This window comes from Hypomesus transpacificus, chromosome 14 (genome assembly GCF_021917145.1).
Source record: "Hypomesus transpacificus isolate Combined female chromosome 14, fHypTra1, whole genome shotgun sequence".
Taxonomy (NCBI): Eukaryota; Metazoa; Chordata; class Actinopteri; order Osmeriformes; family Osmeridae; genus Hypomesus; species Hypomesus transpacificus.
In genome coordinates, this window is record NC_061073.1 from 4,746,706 (window position 1) to 4,766,618 (window position 19,913).

Below are 19,913 nucleotides of genomic sequence, written 5' to 3' on the forward strand. Positions count from 1 at the left end.
TCAGTCATATTACACTAACCGTTGGTTTTAACATCTGAAACATCGTAGTCGTGTTAAGTAGGGTTAAGGATACATCGGTTGAATAGAAATGGCACGAAAGAGTCAATTTCGGGAAATCGAAGGGTTTATGTCATTGTTTTTCCGCACTGAGGCTTGCTAGCTATAGCTACCTCTTTTGAGGGGATGCAGCTCAAATCGTTGCGACGGGACTAGGATTAGAAACACAAATTATTTCGGTGGCAGTTAACAGAACGTACAAATGTCGTGGTGGGTAGCTGCTTTGTCTACTCACATCTTTGGTTAGATGTTTATGTACAATTTTCCGGGAGGTGCGACTGTGCTTTTAGGATACTGTCCTTCCATTGGCTCGAGTCCCACCAGCATTTTAAATTTGCGCCTTCGAGATACACAGGTAAATCCATACATTGTTTTCTTTAAACAAGTTTTTGTATGAAACAAAGGGGAAAAGTTGGAACAAAATGTGTGGCGAACTTGACTTTAGTTTGCTGCATCCGTTCCTAGTCGTTCCTCTTGGTTGGTAAACGTCTTGTTTCTCGTCATCTCGAGAAAACCTGTCATCTCTAAATAACAAACGCCTATTGAAAACGTTATTTTCCCGAGACAATGACATAACTCTAGATCTTGAGAAAACAAAGGCTATTAAATAGCCTAACTCAGAGGAGCCGGATAATAGGCTATTGGTCACCGTGTCACATATCTTTTCCATCAAGACCTGGCACAGGCTGAAATAGCTTTTGAACAGATTTTGACCAGACATCCCCAATATATATTATGATTACGGCCCTGCTGTACCCAACCCAAACACACTCCACTAACACTCAATTGTAACCACACATTCTCCACGCCTAACCCATAGCCATATTCATCTCTGTATGGCTCGGGGTAACATCTTGCTACTAGTAGAAAACACATTTGTTACTTCCAGATGATTTGAGATGACAAATTAACTCGCTATTAAGGGAAAACTGAGTAGGCTAAATACACATGTGTGAATGAATGGCACTTATATCACATGATAATCGGGCTGATTTTGGGCCGATTTTCCCCTTCGGACAATCCTAGGTAATGTCCCGATTATCTTGATTGTTCTACAGATTATTTGAGCAAAACGGTTAAATCCATGATTTTTTTGTCCTCATGTTTGTGGGCTCTCACATTTTTTTAAATCTTATAAGATTAAAACAATATTTGTGTGTACCCAGCATTCCAGTACATCCCATCAAATTTTTTTCCATCATCCAAGAAGTTTGACTTAATTTATTTTTCTTGCCCTAAAAGCCGTTAGATGGCGATGTTGACCTCTGTTTAATTATCAATGTAGTTAAACTCTGTCTTACTTCAGTGCAGTGTTGCCAATTGAGCGATTTTGTCGCTAGATTGAGTGACTTTTCATCTTCCTTTGCGACGAAAAATCTATAGTGAAAGTGACAAATCTGGCAAATGCCCCCTACATTGGCAATCTCCGTTTTCGATGTTGAGCAGCAGCAAAATAACCTTAACTAATTTGTGAATTACGTCACATTTGCCTCTTCTTGAGTTACTTACCACCAATAACGATAAAAAAAAACACATTAGCAAAGATTAATTTGAATAAAGACCAGGATTGATGAGTTTATTAACCATAGTGGTTTAACACAAAAGAGGTTTTGGTGTTTACGTACACTTTAAAATAGAAGATAACCACAGTGATCTTTATTAATTCCCTCTCTTCTATAGGACTGGAGAGTCATTACTTGCAGTCGTTTGTGTTGACTTGGAAATCCCAGTTTGCTTACTAGGCAACTAGACTCAAGTCAAGCAACATCCACCCTCCCTCTCAGACAAATAATACCCCCAGCACAAATTACCTGCTTTGTGTCAATTGAGAGTCCAACAAATGATGCAGCACTAAGTGATGTATCATTAGTGGACATGGGCGGGTAAGGAGAATAGACTGTTCGTCCTCCAGACATGTTGAAGAGGTCTCAAGGTCACCATGGTGACCATCCTGCTGACACCAACCCCTAGGGGGCAACAGAGATCAGAAGGCCAGATGAACACCATGGCAATTAAGAGAGTTATTCAGTTTTTCACTTGCTATTTTAACTATTTCTTGTCACCCTCGTAATTGTGTCTGGAAATAATGAGGACAATTCTCCATCCAGCCAAGGAGAAAGAGACCGTTCTTAAAAACTCAGGAGTTGTATTTGTTTCCAGACTGGTCAAAACCTTGAGGTTCAACATTCAGCTTGGCCTCAAGGTTGGCTGGACGGACCTGCTGTTTGCCACGGCCCAAGCTGGGTGACGGTTGGGGTGAAGAGAGAGCCATTGTGACTGTGTTCCTCAGAGCTCTAATTAGATTACTGTAACCCTGATGGGGGGGGGGGGGGCATCACTCCTGGTGGTCCTGATGGGGGGGGGGGGGGGGGGGGGGGTAGAAGGGGCTTTGTCACAGGGGGGCAGACTGCGTGAGGGGGGGGGGGGGGTAGGACCCTCATCTGTAAAGCCCCACCAGGAGGAGGGCTCTCAAAATCCCCTTTAAAGCTTTTTGTTATTTATACAAGGATTTATCTGTCATTAAAGAACAAGCGTGGGATCAGAGCGGTATCCAGTGGTGCCATTATACAGGAGATAACAGCAGAACCTTGCTATTATGATAACTTTTTCAACCTGCACTGTGGACATGGACATTTAAATTCAATTACATTTCATTTGACCAGGTCCCTTGAATTCAGAGAATAGTCAGCCAGTGTAATTATAGTTCCTCAGTCAGCATTGAGTTGTCAGCCTTACTAACAGGCTACATAGCACAGACAGGCATAGTCAGGCTGACTATAAAGTATGCTGGAATGGATTCTGGATGAGTTATGTTTGTAATGAAGTTGGATCCAGCTTGGGTGATGGAATTTAAGTCCATTAAGACACTCCTCTCTGTGGGGCTGATTTATAGTGGCGAGTCCTGTCACCCTGCCAGCCCCTGGCCCCTGGACACACTTGTTTCCCCCCGCTGCATGACATCCAGTCACCTCCTAAACACACTGATGCTGCCCTTCTTGTTCAGTTCTGATTCAGAGAAAATGACTTGGAAGTTGTTTCTGCCTGTCAACAGGCCTGGTGGTGTCCAAATGGAGGTTCGGTCAGGACTGGCCTGGAGCATGAGGCTAATAACCAGACCAGTGATTTATTGCTGCTATCTCAACAGGCTTTCTGGGGGAGTCAAGACAAACTTGTGGGCTCCAGGTCTTCTTGGAGTAGGCTAAACCCCAAGTAAATAAGCTTGGACAGCTTAAGACTTTTTTTTTGTCAAATAAAGCTGAAGGTGCTTCTAGTTTGTGGGTCGGTTTGTGGGTATTCCTTATTAGTTGGGTCTTTCCTTCAGAGCCTCGAGCTAACTGACTTATTGCCATTTAGATGTTCTAGCTACACACAGCACTGCTCCCCACCCCTTGCGGGAGCGTATGTGTTTTTATTCCATGTGTGTAGTGTTAGTGACTCCACCCCCCCCCCCCACACACACACACACACACACATACACACATACACAAGCCGATAAGGAGCTCCAGTTTAAAGCGGGCCTTATCTGCCGGACCCTGATGCCAGTCTTGTTTTATTGGTTGTCACTCTTTTGTGTCCTTTTCACCTCTCTCTCCCAGATCCCTCTCACTCCCTCCCTCATGGAAGTTGTCTGAAGACCCAGAGAAGCTTTGGGAAATCCCCCCCCCCCCTCCCCGCTTCATTCCTCCCTCTCTCTTCCCCTCCTCCTCCTGTCCTTTATTGAATCCTGTCTTCATACCATTTATCCCTGCCTCCTCTCTCCCTTTATCCTCAGTCCAAGGCAGGGGGGTCATCCTCTTTTCTCTCCCAGCTGGGTTTGTTGACACACGGTCAATCTAGACTTCTCTTTCACCCTGCCAACCATCTTCTTTTTAACTGTGCCCCCCCCCCCCCCCATGCCCTCAACAGTAAAGCGGCCACAGCTGTGGACTGTATTAGCATAGCTGCCGAGAGAGAGAGAGGGTGTGAATGGAGCGGGGGGGGTAAATATATTACAGCCTTTGGCTTTTGTTCGAACGGTGACAGTTTTAAAACATTGCCGGGGCAAAGAAAAGAGTCACAAAAGGAGTGCTGCTATGATTTTATTGTAAATGCTTTTTAAATATGGGTCAGAGAGTAAGCTGGATGGGGAGGGCGGGGGGGGGGGGGGGTAGTCGAACATGAAGAAGCGTCAAAAGTCACAGGAGTGGGAATAGTCGACCTCTACTGTTTAATCATGGCTTGTTTATGTTGTTTCCACTTTGTTTTTGCCATTACTTAAATATACAAGTAAGAATAGGAAAATATTACTTTTGATGTTCTGATTAACACCCTAGTAATATTTGTGAACATGTCAAATATTATTTAGACTGGACCCAGGTACTAACCTAACCCTACAATTACAGACACAGTCCAATAAATTTACATCGTTTGATTTCTCTCAATTACTGAAATGGACCCAATGGATCTGTCCAACTTGTGTCAAAGCAAAGAAGTGCACCCCAATTAAAAATACGTAATATATTTTATATGCAAACCAGGCAGAGTAATGAGCAAGCCCAGGCCTCGCTGGGACAAGCAGGCATCCCAGCCTGTCGGGACCCGGGTTACCCGCAGCTCCACCACCAAAGCCAGCGAGACGCAACTACTTCAGCCCCAGGCTTCAGGGCCTAGCCCCGACCGTGTCCAGCCAAGGAAACAGACTGACTCCGTTCTGGCCCAGGGCCTCAGTCAGATGACTATGAGTGGACAGGAAGCTCATCCAGCAAGGTAATAATACGTTAAATACTGCACTGGGATGAGTGTTTTCTGCACAAATTAACATCTAGACAGTCAAGAGGCATCGTAGTAAGACATCCAAGCCGACCCAATGACCACTGTTTTGATTGATTCAGGAAGGGGAGGCCTTTTAAGACCAGCAGCAGCAATAGCGGCAGTCCCCCAGCCCAGGAGGATCAGTCCCTGGGGTCGAAACAGCGGACGCATGCCCCTAGAGAGGGTCTGGCTACTGTGGCACGGCTGGTGAAGCTGGGCCGCTGCAAGAACGTGGTGGTGGTGGCTGGGGCTGGGATCAGCACGCCCAGCGGCATACCGGACTTCAGGTGGGTGGGGGCGTCGCTCTGCTCGTTTACACCTTACATGAAAACAAACACACACGTCCAGCAGTCACACATCTGCAGTCAGCCTCCATCCTTCCCTCCCTCTCTTCTCTCCGACCCCCACCCCGTGGACCAGAACCCCAGGAACCGGGCTGTACTCCAACCTCAAAAAGTATAGCATCCCTTACCCGGAGGCCATCTTCAACATCGACTACTTCTCCGAGGACCCCCGTCCCTTCTTCTCCCTGGCCAAGGAGCTGTACCCCGGCTGCCACCGGCCCAACTACATCCACTACTTCATCCGCGTGCTGCACCACAAGGGCATACTCCTCCGCATGTACACGCAAAACATCGACGGCCTGGAGACAGGTGATCTCAGAGGAACGCGGGCACCATTATTGGCCTGTTTTTGGACTCCTTATTTCGGGGTGTGACCATTTATTTTCTGACGCTTCGCAGTGTGCGGAATCCCAGACGACAAGCTGGTGGAGGCTCATGGGAGTTTTGCCACCGCTTCCTGTCACCTGTGCTACACTCCGTTCCCTGCCGAGGAAGCCAAGGTACTGGCCAGAGGGTGCCGCCAGTGGAAATAATTCTCCTTGTCTTGGTGAGCCTGTCCTCACGTTTTCTCCCTCCTCCCTATCCTTCCTCCCTCTCTCTCTCAACCACCTCCCTCTCCCCACCACCTCTCTCCTCCCCCTCTCCACCACCTCCCTCTCCCCACCACCTCTCTCCTCCCCCTCTCCACCACCTCCCTCCCCATCTTTCAGAGCACCATCATGAGTGACCAGGTCCCCATCTGCACGTTCTGTGCGGGCACGGTCAAGCCTGATGTTGTGTTCTTCGGAGAGGACCTCCCCCAGAAGTACTTCCAGCACGCAGCAGACTTCCCCAAAGCTGACCTCCTCATCGTCATGGGAACGTCACTACAGGTAATGAACTCCTTCCTGTAACCGGAGCTAGAATAAAGAGCTGATACTGACACATAAGGGGGCACAAGAAACGGAACTACTTCCTGAACAGTTAGGAACGGGAATTAGAGAGTTGGAAATGATCCTCTTCCAACCCAGATGTAAAGATACAGAACGACAGTTTTATTTTTGGTAGGTTTTTCAGTCGCACATCACATTGACATAACTGATAACGTGCTGTCCTGCTGGTCCCTCGGCTCCAGATTGAGCCATTCGCCAGCTTGGTGAACACGGTCAGGCCCGGAGTCCCTCGCCTGCTACTGAACCGCGACGCAGTGGGCCCCTTCCTGAAGACGCCACTGCGGCGTGGAGATCACATGCAGCTGGGCGACCTGGCGGACACAGTGAGGACCCTCGCTGACATGCTGGGCTGGCACTCCGACGTGGCCAGGCTGATGAGGGAGCAGGAGGACGGGGTAGGTGGGTTAAGGCTAGCACCTGGGACTGCCACTGCATGATCGTAATAGCAGTGCTTGACTCATTCCGTCATTTTACAGAAATGAATTAGTACTTTTTGTGGCCCACCTGTGTTGATTCAAACAAAGCTCAACTTTTGAATTTGAAACATTTGAGTGACTGTCCCAGTGTATGACACAGAGTACCCGTTAGCAGCACAGTCGTTTGATGTTGACGGTTTTGTGTTTCGTCAGGCCTCCAGTGGCATGATGGTGAGTTCTCTGTCAGGGGACCAGAGGAGGGCCAGGGGGCTGGGGAGGAGGGGGGCCACTGAGCCCTGGGGCAGGCGGCCCCCCAAGTCCAGGCCGGGGGTCCCAGCGTCCCCCAGTGGCAGCAGCGAGGAGGGCGACTCGGACAGCAAGAGCACAGTGTCGTCCAGTCCAAGCAATTGACACACAGCCCCCCTCCTTTCCTCTAGGAATATTCAAAGATGACATCATTGGTATGCTGGGGGAAGGAAATACCTGTTTGCCTTTTAACAAAGGGCCTATGTGTATGGTGTGATGTAGGACAGTATAGTGCAGTTTGCCAGTTCATCTGGTCAGCGTGGACTACATGCTTGAACCCACTATGCAGTTGCTCTCAAGGTTGGACATATGAATACTATTGTATCCCTGTTTTATACTGTAAAAAATATGCTATTTAATAATAAAAGTATGACTCAAATTTGATTGCAGATTACATTTTCTTTTCCATGTAGTACTTGAAGTGAAATTGTTGTGACCACTCCCAGCTGAAATAGAAATGCTAACATTAAGTAGCAGTTTTTATTAACATTGCAATAGAGAAGCTTCACTCCACATATAAAAACAATCATTTCCTTAATATCCTGGTGTCAGAGAGAAGAAAAAAAAACTATACAAAAAGAATCTAAAAGATTGTTCTCCTTCAGTGTTAGGGACATTCACCATTTAGCTCAACATGCAGTCTGTGTGCCACTTGGCTAATCTGATTAACAATACAAAAACATTGGGAGAATTCATGTTTTCTGTCAAAGGTCAGGTGAGCAGGAAAGTGGTCATTCATTGGATTGGGTCACCCTGCTTTTCAGTTTCTCAGTGAGGTGTGTAGTGTGAATCGACACAATAGTGCAAATAAATAAAGGATTCCATTTCTCATAAAGTAGTCATTTAGACAAAGTCCTTGAATGTTACTTGGCAAAAAAGGTAATTCTATTAACATGCCAGTTATAGAGAATATATGGGACACACAGGACCATTCCAATACTGCACCAACCACACCTTACAGCTTGATCATGAAGCCCTACTCATACAAAGAAATAAACATTTGAAAGAATGTAACTTTTATGTATATATATATACTAGTAGACCACATATAGAAAATCAATTGAGTCTCAAAATAGAAAAAAGCACACAGATTTCAGAGCAACAATTTAAAGACCGTGCAGAATTGGCAGAGGAAAGGTAGAAAAGTCTATTTCTTCATTTAAATACGTCTCATGAGTTCTTAATCCGGTAAGGCAGAAACCATCCCAATCCTGGTCAGCAACAAGCTTCGATCCGGCCCTGTCCGGATCCTGGATGTGCTTGTGTGATTGTGCCGGCCCGATGCTTGTGAATTTAAATAGGATGATAATCAACACTGTAAAGATCTAATTATCTTAACAACTACTTGTGAGGTTCAGGGCTCTGAGACCTAAACACTTATTCATTCAGCCCTATAAAAGCATTCACTACAATGGAGTGGTTTGGGTACACATAGCTGGTAGCTTCTTCCTATCCATACTAGCATATGTAATTGGATTATTTCAACATGACAGGGCACTCACTTGAAAAAAGACAACAAATAAACCTTGGATGTGGAATGAGTGATTTCTTATTCTAACTGCAATTTTAATTTGGTCAAACTCCAGGCTATTTTTGGTTCTGTGAGTCTATTTTGACAGAATAAATTCCAGTCTGATAAAACAGCTACCTTCCATTGTGTCAAATGAGAGAGGTGTGATCGGAGAAGTACATCAAAACAAGGCAACATAGAAAAAAGAGAAGAAAAAAGAATGAACTGATGGTAACAAAGCCTGCTTCTTGTATTTTAAATGGAGCCTTGAGATTGGTCCATCTGGTGTTGTCCTGGGCGGGACCAGGGCTCAGAGGTGTCTGAAACCCTCAGGTGTGTGTGTGTGTGTGTTGGGGTAAGGGGGGGGGGGGCACAGTCTGCTGGAAGTGGGGAGGGTCTAGTCGGAGTCAGAGTTTCAGCACAGGAAGTGGGGAGGGTCTAGTCGGAGTCAGAGTTGCAGCACAGGAAGTGGGGAGAGTCTAGTCAGAGTCAGAGTTTCAGGACAGGAAGTGGGGAGGGTCTAGTCAGAGTCAGAGTTGCAGCACAGGAAGTGGGGAGGGTCTAGTCAGAGTTGCAGCACAGGAAGTGGGGAGAGTCTAGTCGGAGTCAGAGTTTCAGGACAGGAAGTGGGGAGAGTCTAGTCGGAGTCAGAGTTTCAGGACAGGAAGTGGGGAGGGTCTAGTCAGAGTTGCAGCACAGGAAGTGGGGAGAGTCGGAGTCAGAGTTTCAGGACAGGAAGTGGGGAGGGTCTAGTCGGAGTCAGAGTTGCAGCACAGGAAGTGGGGAGAGTCTAGTCAGTGTTGCAGCAAAGGAAGTGGGGAGGGTCTAGTCGGAGTCAGAGTTTCAGGACAGGAAGTGGGGAGGGTCTAGTCGGAGTCAAGAGTTGCAGCACAGGAAGTGGGGAGGGTCTAGTCGGAGTCAGAGTTGCAGCACAGGAAGTGGGGAGAGTCTAGTCAGTGTTGCAGCACAGGAAGTGGGGAGGGTCTAGTCGGAGTCAGAGTTTCAGGACAGGAAGTGGGGAGGGTCTAGTCGGAGTCAGAGTTTCAGGACAGGAAGTGGGGAGGGTCTAGTCGGAGTCAGAGTTGCAGCGCAGGAAGTGGGGAGGGTCTAGTCGGAGTCAGAGTTGCAGCACAGGAAGTGGGGAGGGTCTAGTCGGAGTCAGAGTTGCAGCACAGGAAGTGGGGAGGGTCTAGTCAGAGTCAGAGTTGCAGCTGTCCTCAGCTGGCGCTCTCAGGGCCTCCTCTAGGGGCGCTAACGTGCCGTCCCGTCTCACTCCCATGGGCCTGATCAGCTGCTGTCTGTATATCAGGAGAGAGAGACAGGGAGAGATGGGCAGACAGACAGGCAGACAGACAGACGGGGGAGACAAAGAGAAAATTGGTTGTCCAAAAATGTATGAAAAAAAAAGAGAAGCAAATTGCGCACAGAACATGCCAGACAGGCACACAAAAATGCCCAGCTTGAGTACCCTTCCCCCTCTAAAGAAGCCTAGTTGTTGTGTGGCGCATCTCTCTGTTCTCTTACATCCTGCCGGCGCTCAAGAACCCTTGGAGCAGTTTAATTACAGGATCAGTGCACCGTCTAATCTCCTCAAAGACACGGCTGGCCCCTCAATTCTAATCCAATTACATCTGCACCGAGTGTCGCTGGCTTCTTTTAAGATGATTTATCAGAGAATTATCCAATGAAAGACTTCATGAAAAAAGGACCCATTTGAAATCATTTGGAGGAATTGAAGATGAATATGTAATTCTTGCATAGTTCCTACAGAAATCGGACAGGGTCAATCCAGGGGCAAATATGATTAAGAAATCTCTGGATGACGCTGGGCGAACGCCATATCGTTTGGTGTGGAGGAACAAATGTAGCTCTCCGGTGGAAAAGGAAATTTGAAGATCTTATCTGGCGTCACGTTTGCTTGGAGCAATGAATAACGTTTCACAACATCAAATATTTCAGACAACGATGACACAGTCATATTTAGCACCATGTCCTGTTCTGCTGAATGATACTCTTAAGCCACCAGAACACGACACGGTCAGGTCGACACCAAAACACGACACGGTCGGGTCGACACCAGAACACCACACGATCAGGTCGACACACACATTCCAACCCAAACAACCGAGGCAGTCTTAAAAATGAGGTTCACCTCTGAGACATTTTCAATCGTGCAGGCAGGGGAGCGCGTGTGTGTGCGTGTCCCCAGAAAACGAAACACCCCGATAACAAACTGTGCTCCTCCCCACACCTCCAGGAGCACAGAGCCGTGCCTGCCAGGTGGATGTGTGCTCACAACACAGAGCATGTGCTAATTGGAGGACCAGTTAACCATGGAGGGGAGTACATTCTTGTGGGCCTGTGAGATATCTCCTAAGCATCCTGCTGAGACAACACTACTCGTTCCCTTTCTCTCCCTCCCTCCCTCCCTCCCTCCTCTCCTTCACACCGACACAGAAGAAGAGCTGAACAGAATCAAAGAGAACAGAATAGGGGCAGAGTAGAAAGCCCCGGAGAGGAATCTGCCTCTGCTGAGCACACGCGTCTGTCTCATTACAACTCAACAATGACAATGTCAGCTTTCTTGTGCCTGCAAACGCAGGCAGAGCCCTGCCCCCCCCCTCAGGGTGGGGGGGAAGGGGGGGGGAGGGGGACGACGACAATGTTTGGCTCCTGTGATGAATGAGTCGAGAGGTGGATAAAGGCTCAGGGACGCGTCTATATGTTATTAAAGAGCTGAATGCAGCACATGGGGGGAGATAAAGGAGCTAGAGTTGGCGACCCCGCTGCGCCCGCCAATTAGGCCGTAATTAGTGGCGTGCCGGTAATGACGCAGCCGTCGGTAATGATGCCGGCGGCTCCATTGACTGGGGCTGAATGTGGCGGCGGTGGAAGGCTGGCCCTAATTGAGGTGTGGGAAGCAGGGGTGGGGGAGATTCTTCCTTTAATGAACTGGTTGGCAGGGAGCGCGCTCAGTTCGACCCCTCCGAAAGGTGTCTGACGAGCGCTGGCTCTACCGGGAGAGGAAAGGTCAGTCTGAATACGGTACGCCTCCACGGTGTCCGACACACACGCACACACACACGCACAATCCCACACAGACACACACAATCCCACAAACACACACACACACAATCCCACACACACAACTGGATTCACAGCTGTGTGTACAAAGAAAAGGTCGACCAAGTGTCTCTGATGACATGGGGTCATTAATGACAGGCTGGACGCCGGGGGATCACCTGGACAACTTGTCGAACATGTTGACAAGTTTCTGGGCCTCGTACTCCTTCTGCTCTTCGGTCATCTCCTCCATGGGGTTAGGGCCCGGTTCCTCCACGTGGCCTGTGATGGGGTTAATGCTGAGGGAGAGAAAAGCAGGGGGGGGGGGGAGGGCTATCATCAAAATGACACGAGTGATGACAGATCTAGTATTGTAAAAAGTATATATAGTATAAAGTATATATAGTAGTATATATATAATCAACTGGACGCTCCAGGTAGATTGCAGCCACTCACAAAGGCCTGGCAGATCTGTATTCTTCTGTGTCCGAATCTTCGTCGTCAGAATACTGCGTCTCTCCCCTTCCTCCGGCCAGCAGGCCCCTGGCCACCAGCAGGCCAGCGGCGTTCCCGTAGCCTGTGTACTTCAACAGGCTGTCCACTGCAGGGAGCACACACACGCACACAAAACAAACGTACCCCCAGTACTGTCACCGACCTACCATTGCTGTTGTGAATGCTGCATTTGTATGGATCTGAGTTACGAGTAGTTCAGGGTTATTGTGTGTGCGTCTTCCGGAAGCTTCCCCAGGCCGTTCGAGGGCGTCAGCGATGCGGTCACTCACCGCTCTCTTTGCAGAGGACGAAGAGGAACTCGGCGGCGCTCTGCTTCACGCCCATGTCCACGTGGGTCATGAGCCGCACCAGCTTGTTCCTGATGGTCGTACCGATCTCAGGGCGGATGTTTACGTCCTTCAGAGGGGGGAGAACCTAAGGGGGAACCCATCCAGGGGTTTCAGTGGAGCTCACGACATCCTCTGAGCCTCAGTTGAAGCTCACATCAGTCTGCAGTGAATTCCTTGTTTGTGTGAACTTACATGGAGAATAAAGTTCATTCTGATTCTAATTCCAAGCGCGGGTGCATGCCTGGGTATTATACGTGTAAATATGTGTGTTGTTCTAGGTAAACCTTTCTTTTGTTTTGCAAGATTGTGGAATCTTAGTTGGTTAGCTACATCATTTATGTCATTCAGTGCCATTACACATACTCATATACCATAGCAATACCCATAGATTGCTTTGTTCAATTAAAACTATTTAAACTAGAAGACAAAAAGCAAAAAAAAAGAAAGAACCGCTGAACCAAACGAAGCAGATCGAGTGGGCTCCTTTCCTCTCTTGGACAGTTATGCTGACGAAACATGATTTCTTCTACCGATGTACAAACAAGATATATTCCAGTAAAGCCGGACATTCAACAGAGACTGCTCTACTGGTGGTGAGGGAGGACCTGTCTGCGGCCTGGACACTGGACACCACCAGCTTCTCCCGGTGAAAATGAGCATCGCTGGAACCTCTCTCTCTTGGTCCAGGTCTCGTAGGACCGTCCAGGGTCCCTCTCTGCAGGAACTCCCACTGGTATCTGTTCACATCCCTTGGCTTGGTCATCAAATCACACGGCTTCTCTGACCACTGCTATACTGTCAACATTTAGCAGAGTCTCCCCTTCCAACCGTCGCGGTCCCCAAGTAAACAAAATCATCTGTGCAAGTCTGGCTGACATCTCGTGGATGTCCTCCCACCACCTGAAACTGAATCCGGACGAGACAGAGCTACTCTTCATCTCTGCCAGATCCTCTCTCAGGCATGAGCGCTCTCTGGCAGCCTCTCGCTCTTCAAAGAAACCTTGGGAGTCATGACTCAATGACTCATGAAACACACTACTCGCACAATGTGTTCTGCCCATGCTCTCTACGCAAACAGTAAGATAATTCCCCAAGACTCCTCCACCCAGCTGTTCCTCCCTGCACAGCAACACCCCTTGCTGAGATCGCACCCCTGCGCAAAGGGTCCTCTTCTTTTCCCATCATGCAGTGCTTCTCCCTCCATGCTTGACTAGTAGTCGAAGCACGTCCCCTAGAGTCCTGGCGAAATGGCCATGAGACTCTCCACTTCAAGTTCATCTTGACCAACTACCGTTTGGCTTGGGCTAAGGGTATGACAATGTTTGCACTTTGTACCTGAGATGTTGTCGTTGCCCTGCTGTTAAGACAGTATTACATCTGTTTACTGTGCCTGGTATCTAACAGGTGGTTTCTTGGGCTGTGGCTAATAAATACAGAACGTTACTTCACTCTGTTTAAATATATACCGACTGTTACTTGAAACATAGCTGGTGTATGGTACATGGATGAGAGTGTACCCATATGTGTAGCATCTGTCTTGCGCTTTGTCAAACTTGACATTTCTCTATTGAAAGTGGTTGGACGGACAATAATGGGGCTAACTGGCTAACAGCAAAAATGAGGAAAATAACATTCCTAGTTGTATCCCTAATGGAACTTAAAACCGGAATATTATAATACAGCTGTTCATCTACATATTACAGTACAATGCTGTGACGTAACGTTTTTTTCAACTTTTGTATGACGTCGCCTTTCCTGTGAAAATCCAAACGAGCGTCGAGAGCTCAGTGGACGATCATGTAGTTCCCCCTTCCGCCACACGGACGTCCACACGGACGTTCACCTGGGTCATGTTGTTCCCCCTTCCGCCACACGGACGTTCACCTGGGTCATGTAGTTCCCCCTTCCGCCACACGGACGTTCACCTGGGTCATGTAGTTCCCCCTTCCGCCACACGGACGTTCACCTGGGTCATGTAGTTCCCCCTTCCGCCACAAGGACGTTCACCTGGGTCATGTAGTTCCCCCTTCCGCCACACGGACGTTCACCTGGGTCATGTAGTTCCCCCTTCCGCCACAAGGACGTTCACCTGGGTCTTGATGTATCTGCGGATGTCCCGGTGGTGTCGCGAGCCCTCAGTCAGCAGGCTGAGCACCGGCGTCAGCCCCTCTCTGTAGTTGGCACCCTGCTTGGAATGAGACACACATGAGGCAGGCGACAGCATCATCACCGGCATCGTGGCTCCTCCCACCCGTCGCCATGGCCACCATCCTGCAGGCCAGGCGGCCGTTACCTTGTCGATTCTCTTCTCCATGAAGTCCAGCAGCACCTGGACGGCGTCCATGTTCCTGCCGCCATACTCCTCCTGGCCGCCCTGAACCGGCACGTCCATCAGCACCTCCAGACAGCTCACCGGCAGGTTGCTCAGCAGGTTGATGGCGTGACTGCGGGAACGACGCTGTGTCAACACTGTCCTCAACACTGTGAACATCATCTGTGCTTCTATAATTATACATGCTGTCACTACTATTTTCAATACTATCATAGTGGCCATTAACAGTCAATGGCCGGGTTTCCCAGATTCATTAAGAAGCTCTTAACGCTAAGAGCTTCTTAACGAATCTGGGAAACCCGGCCAATATCATCAATACCGTCACTACCATCATCAATACTATCGTAACAGTCAGCTGAGTCCACATATTAACACTTTATTAAACTCTATTAAACAGAAGTCGAACAGTATTCATTGTTGGCATGGGAAAATCATACAGGTCCTATAATATAACCTGAAATTGTTTTTTTTATACTAAAGTTCATTACTTGTGCATATTTATGTTTGTATACAGGTGTTATAGCGGGGCCTAAGTGTTTGATTGGTTCAGGGCTGTCCATCTGCTCAGCGGCCTTCTGGCCGAGCCTCGTGACCACGAGAGCTGCAGCCGCACAGGCTACATCATCAATCACTCGAACATGACACCATCTCAACCTCCATTCTCCAGACAGACATTCCTCACGTCAGCTCCCTCTCCTCAAGCACAACGTTCTCATCACGGGCGACATATCGGAAAACTAGTATCGAGATTTATAACACCCGCGTGAATGAATAAATGATGACTGATCAAGAAAAGTGTCTGATACACACATAAATTCCTATAAATCATCAATATCAACAGTTTTGATCCATATTCGTTCAAGCCTGTGAACCAGGAGGATAGGGATGGGGTGAATCCCAGAAAGCCTGCACTAACCAGCTGCCATCAGGTGCTGCCATCAGGTGCTCCTACCTGTGCGCTTCCTCCGTTTTCTCCTCCGTCTGCGTCCGCAGCATCAAGAGGTGGCGCATGATGGCGGTGATAAGGCGTAGCTGGGGCTCACTGTCCTATCAGGATGGAGAATGGGCAACGGTAGGATCAGTAAAGAAGCAGGTCATTGGGCGAAAGCTAAAGCAGAGAAGGGCCTGGCAGGTCTATTCTGTGGGGCCAACAGGGTTTAAAAGGTACCGATACTTTTGGATGCGAGCTAGGGATTAGAAACAGGAAGGGCTGTTCAACATTGTTCCAGAGAAGCCTCATAAACCACCACCAAGTATTAGCATCAAGTGTCCTGCAGATCAGGGTTAAAGCGATGAACAGCAGCATGGCAGCCCTCCGCCTACAAGGTTGAGCCGCCCTTAGCGGGTAGCAAGAGTAGCTGACCTGGTCTCCGGTGTCAGAGAGCGTGAGGTTGAACAGGGCCTTCAGGGCCTCCATGGCCCTCTCGTTGTCCTCAGCGGGGATAGCCTGGCCCAGGCTGTCTGGAGGAGCAGCCTCATAGGGCCCCACCCAGCGCACCTCCAGGGTACGCTCCAGCACCTCCGTGAGGAGTCGGACGGCGTGCAGCTCCCGGCACAGCCCCCCGCGGACGTCAGGCCTCAGGGCAGAGAGCAGGAAGAGCAGGCGCAGGGAGAAGAGGCCCACCTCGTGGCCCATCTCGTGGCGTCCGGCGCGGGCGGTCTGCAGGCGGGAGCACAGGCCCTGGGCGAGCTGCACCTCGGCACCCACCTGCTGAGCCGCGACGCTGTTGAACACCACGTTGCACAGGCACTTCAGAGCCTCCACTACCACACGCTCCTCCTCCTCGGTCTGCGGTTCAGCCTGAGGGAAGGCACACCCATCGCCATCTCCCCCTTCCTCCCCTTCACCTCCCCTTAGTTGGGCCAGTCGGGCTAGGACCAGCATGCCCTCCCGCGTGGCCACAGGTCCCAGGGCACGCTTGTCCCGGGACAGGATGCGCAGGGTCTCCAGGCACGTACTTTGGCACAGAGGCCTTACCGGCCTCCCCAGGACCCTCAACAACCCCTGGCACAACTCCTGTCAGATAAGGAGAGAAACACACGGGGAGAGAGTGGGAGAGGACATGTGGAGTGAAAGATGGGGAGAATGCAGAGGAATGTTAGGATCCGAAAGAGGAAAAGTGTATATATATAACTTATTTTGTTCTTACTATTGGACATATTCAACTTTTGTTCGAAAAACGAAATGTTATCATTCGGAAATATCAGAAAGGATTGCACTCTTACACTTCGCAGGTCCACTTCGTTCTGGTCAAAAGTGAAAGTGTGACTATTCTGCAAAAGAGAACAGAAAAGGAATTGGTAGTCTAGCAACCTGGACATCTTGCTGACTAACGTTATATTACAACACGAATAAAGCTAGCTGACTTAGCCATCAAGTTAGCTTAGCTTGCTTGCCAATCCTTCTGGCACTGATTTCACAACGAACGTATGTCAAAAGCAACCGACCCCAATAACCTACAAATAAATAGATTTTCTATGAAACACAGCAAGCTGTGTAGATAAGGCAATTGACTTGGACTAACTAACTGCACTATCAGTCGTGCTGACAGCTAGCAATCACGCTAGCTTAACTGCTAACTAGCATAACAGCTAACCTACAATCATACTAGGCTGGCTAGCAGTCAGATAGCATTCCTACCTAGCTACTAGTAGCTTCTAAATTAGCCGTAAATATACACAGAAATTGCATTCTTAAAACTGACATTATGTTGTGAATTTACACCGTCTAGGAAAAAAGGAAAAGAGACGTCCACAAGTTGACATGTCAAGCATTTTTACTTACTTCTCGGTTATATTGAAGCAAAAGCATTTCAATGTTCTCGTCATTTTCAGTGTCAAGCTGGGTCAAAATAGTATTCAAATCCATTTTAAAATAATAACAGCCGATTATCCAATTAAGGCAGATGTAGCTAGCTAGCTACACTAACGACAGTTCGGTGTGGGTTCAATGTTTATTCGTCCCAATTTCCTATCTAGTAGTACTACTAATATGTGCTACGACAGGCTGCGCATGCTGGATACACCTTCCTTCCTGGTGTCCTTCTGCCTTACTCAAACTTTAGCAAAGGCTACCTATCTTTTTCCATATGGCATATGCCCCCACTCCCCGCCTAGTTTCAAAGGTGACTTATAGTGACTGATATTATATAGGCCTATGAATGTTTTTTTATTGACACATCACATTTAGGGTCCAAATAAATGAAATAATTGGTAATAATTCCAGTTGAATCATCTGTCCTGTTTTTGGCTCACATTAAAGGGCTGGTGTGTTAGGGTTTATCAGTAACCTGCTTATTGTGCATGATGACATGCATAATGACATGCATAATGACAGGACTGTGTACCTTTCCAACCCTCAAACCACTGACCCCGCCCCCGTCCATCAAGCCTGTCCCGGCTGGGAACCCACAGCACAGGGGATCTAGGGTCAAGGCTCAAAGGTCACAGGACGGAGGTGCGATGACCCCAGCGGGAGCTCCTCTCTATAGAAATGTAATTATTTCCGCAGTGTGTCCCTCTCGCTTCTGTCCCGGCCCCCACTGGTTTCCCACTGTTGAAAGCTCAACATTTCAGAAGATTTCAAAAGATCATGGCTCTTTTGTCAATAGAGTTACCAAAATGGAGGTTTTGGGGGGGGGGGGGATTAAGTCAAGTATTCAGACCAGAGCTGTTATGTATCTCCATCTGTTTCACAAACTGTCTCTTGACTATAGTGTTGGGCTTCAGACTGTGATGCTAGATGTATTTTTGTTAGTGCACTGTTCTATATCAGACAGCAATAAATGTAGGGTATTGTTGCAATGTATGCAAGCCCTGAAGTCAGAGAAAGTGTGGTGCACATGAATAATATGCTGTGTACTTCTGACATGAGGCCAAAGCTCCAAGTTACCCACAGACAAGGCAGAGCAGATCTTAAAATTGATTTGATTCCACAATAAATGAGAAATTCTTGAAGAAACAAATTCCACACAGTTATTTGGGTTTTAAAAATTATTTATGTGGCAACAAATAATTCCACATACATATCAGATTAAACTGTAACAGTTTACCAGTCACCACATAAGTTGTCCAGTGCTTTTATTTACAGAAAAAGTGACTAAAGTTCATGTGTGTTACACTTTGATATCCTTCCCTTTATAACCTACCCATAGGGTAAAAGGTCCACAGTAGCTTTGAGTGCATTATATAACACACAAACCTAGGTTAATGTTTCTTTTACTATTCAAACAAAAAGAAATCAAATATACCAACTGTAATGCAGAGACACAAACGACCATTACACCATGTTACAAAGTTACAGAAAATACATCTATAGTATGTTCTCTCACAAATACAGCAAAATCAGCTTGTGACAAATACGCACACAAATATTTTTTGGCCGAGACACAGTGCCCAGTCATACTATTCACGAGACACAGTGCCCAGTCATACTATTCACGAGACACAGTGCCCAGTCATACTATTCACGAGGAGATAACTGATTAAGGACCTGGGATTGTTTAGTTGTTTTTGGCCCAAAAAGACTTTGAGACGGTGCTTCTGGCAGAACACTGTGACATGACACAGCCCTCAGGCAATCCTTATGTCAATGCTTCTGGAACTTGGCAGCAGCTGAGTGGGTCCTGACAGCAGACTTGGCCGACAGGGTCAACGGTGTTGTTAAAAGACGGTGCTGACGTCAACCGCTGTGAACTACGTAAACACTGTTCCAGTCCGGTACATAAGTGACGGAGATGGGGGGTGGGGGGTGGGGGACAAGGTGTTTACTTAGGGAAAAACATTGGCTGAAAGGGATCATTATTCATAAAGGCACAGGTCGGCAGATGCGATTCATACGTCCACTATGACCACAACTGGCCTCATTTCTTTGTAAAAACGTGATGTTTAGCTTTGAAACCTTTATTCTTCACAGGCAACAAGACGCCCGAGAAGAAGAAGGACTGACGAGCGATGGCACCACAAACACTTGATTGATTCTGTGTCAAGTCTCAAGAGTACCCGCCTGTGATTCCTGTGTCGTGTGCCTTCTGCTGGGCTGGGTGGCTGGGCGGCTGCATCCAGGGGGCAGTGTGGGGTCTGCATTCAGGGGGCAGCGTGATGTCTGCATCCAGGGGGCAGTGTGAGGTCTGCATCCAGGGGGCAGCGTGAGGTCTGCATCCAGGGGGCAGTGTGGGGTCTGCATCCAGGGGGCAGTGTGGGGTCTGCATCCAGGGGGCAGTGTGGGGTCTGCATCCAGGGGGCAGCGTGAGGTCTGCAATCAGGGGAGTGTCAGGCTGGGCGGCGCACGTGCACATTTGTCCAGGACCGTTCTAGT

The 19,913-nt window shown here is 48.2% G+C and overlaps 2 protein-coding genes across 4 annotated transcripts; one reads left to right on the plus strand and one right to left on the minus strand.

The window, feature by feature from the left end:
• Positions 1-4: 4 nt before the first annotated feature.
• Positions 5-7,230, plus strand: si:dkey-103i16.6 (uncharacterized protein LOC557125 homolog). Of its 2 annotated transcripts, none has more exons than XM_047033177.1 (8): positions 5-412; positions 4,575-4,803; positions 4,929-5,135; positions 5,269-5,501; positions 5,592-5,692; positions 5,903-6,064; positions 6,307-6,519; positions 6,754-7,230. In XM_047033177.1, the coding sequence occupies exons 2-8, from the start codon at positions 4,583-4,585 to the stop codon at positions 6,949-6,951; spliced, it is 1,335 nt and encodes a 444-aa protein (XP_046889133.1). In that variant the 5' UTR covers positions 5-412; positions 4,575-4,582; the 3' UTR covers positions 6,952-7,230. The 2 variants fall into 2 exon arrangements, with proteins under 2 accessions (XP_046889133.1, XP_046889134.1); XM_047033178.1 differs by having other exon boundaries at positions 6,307-6,523; positions 6,754-6,921.
• Positions 7,231-7,293: 63 nt separating this feature from the next.
• Positions 7,294-17,659, minus strand: ric8b (RIC8 guanine nucleotide exchange factor B). Of its 2 annotated transcripts, none has more exons than XM_047033176.1 (10): positions 17,382-17,659; positions 16,823-16,870; positions 15,960-16,613; positions 15,549-15,643; positions 14,558-14,708; positions 14,354-14,449; positions 12,205-12,349; positions 11,876-12,020; positions 11,599-11,718; positions 7,294-9,654 (listed from the first exon to the last, which is right to left on the minus strand). In XM_047033176.1, the coding sequence occupies exons 1-10, from the start codon at positions 17,463-17,465 to the stop codon at positions 9,546-9,548; spliced, it is 1,647 nt and encodes a 548-aa protein (XP_046889132.1). In that variant the 5' UTR covers positions 17,466-17,659; the 3' UTR covers positions 7,294-9,545. The 2 variants fall into 2 exon arrangements, with proteins under 2 accessions (XP_046889132.1, XP_046889131.1); XM_047033175.1 differs by having other exon boundaries at positions 14,354-14,452.
• Positions 17,660-19,913: the final 2,254 nt, after the last annotated feature.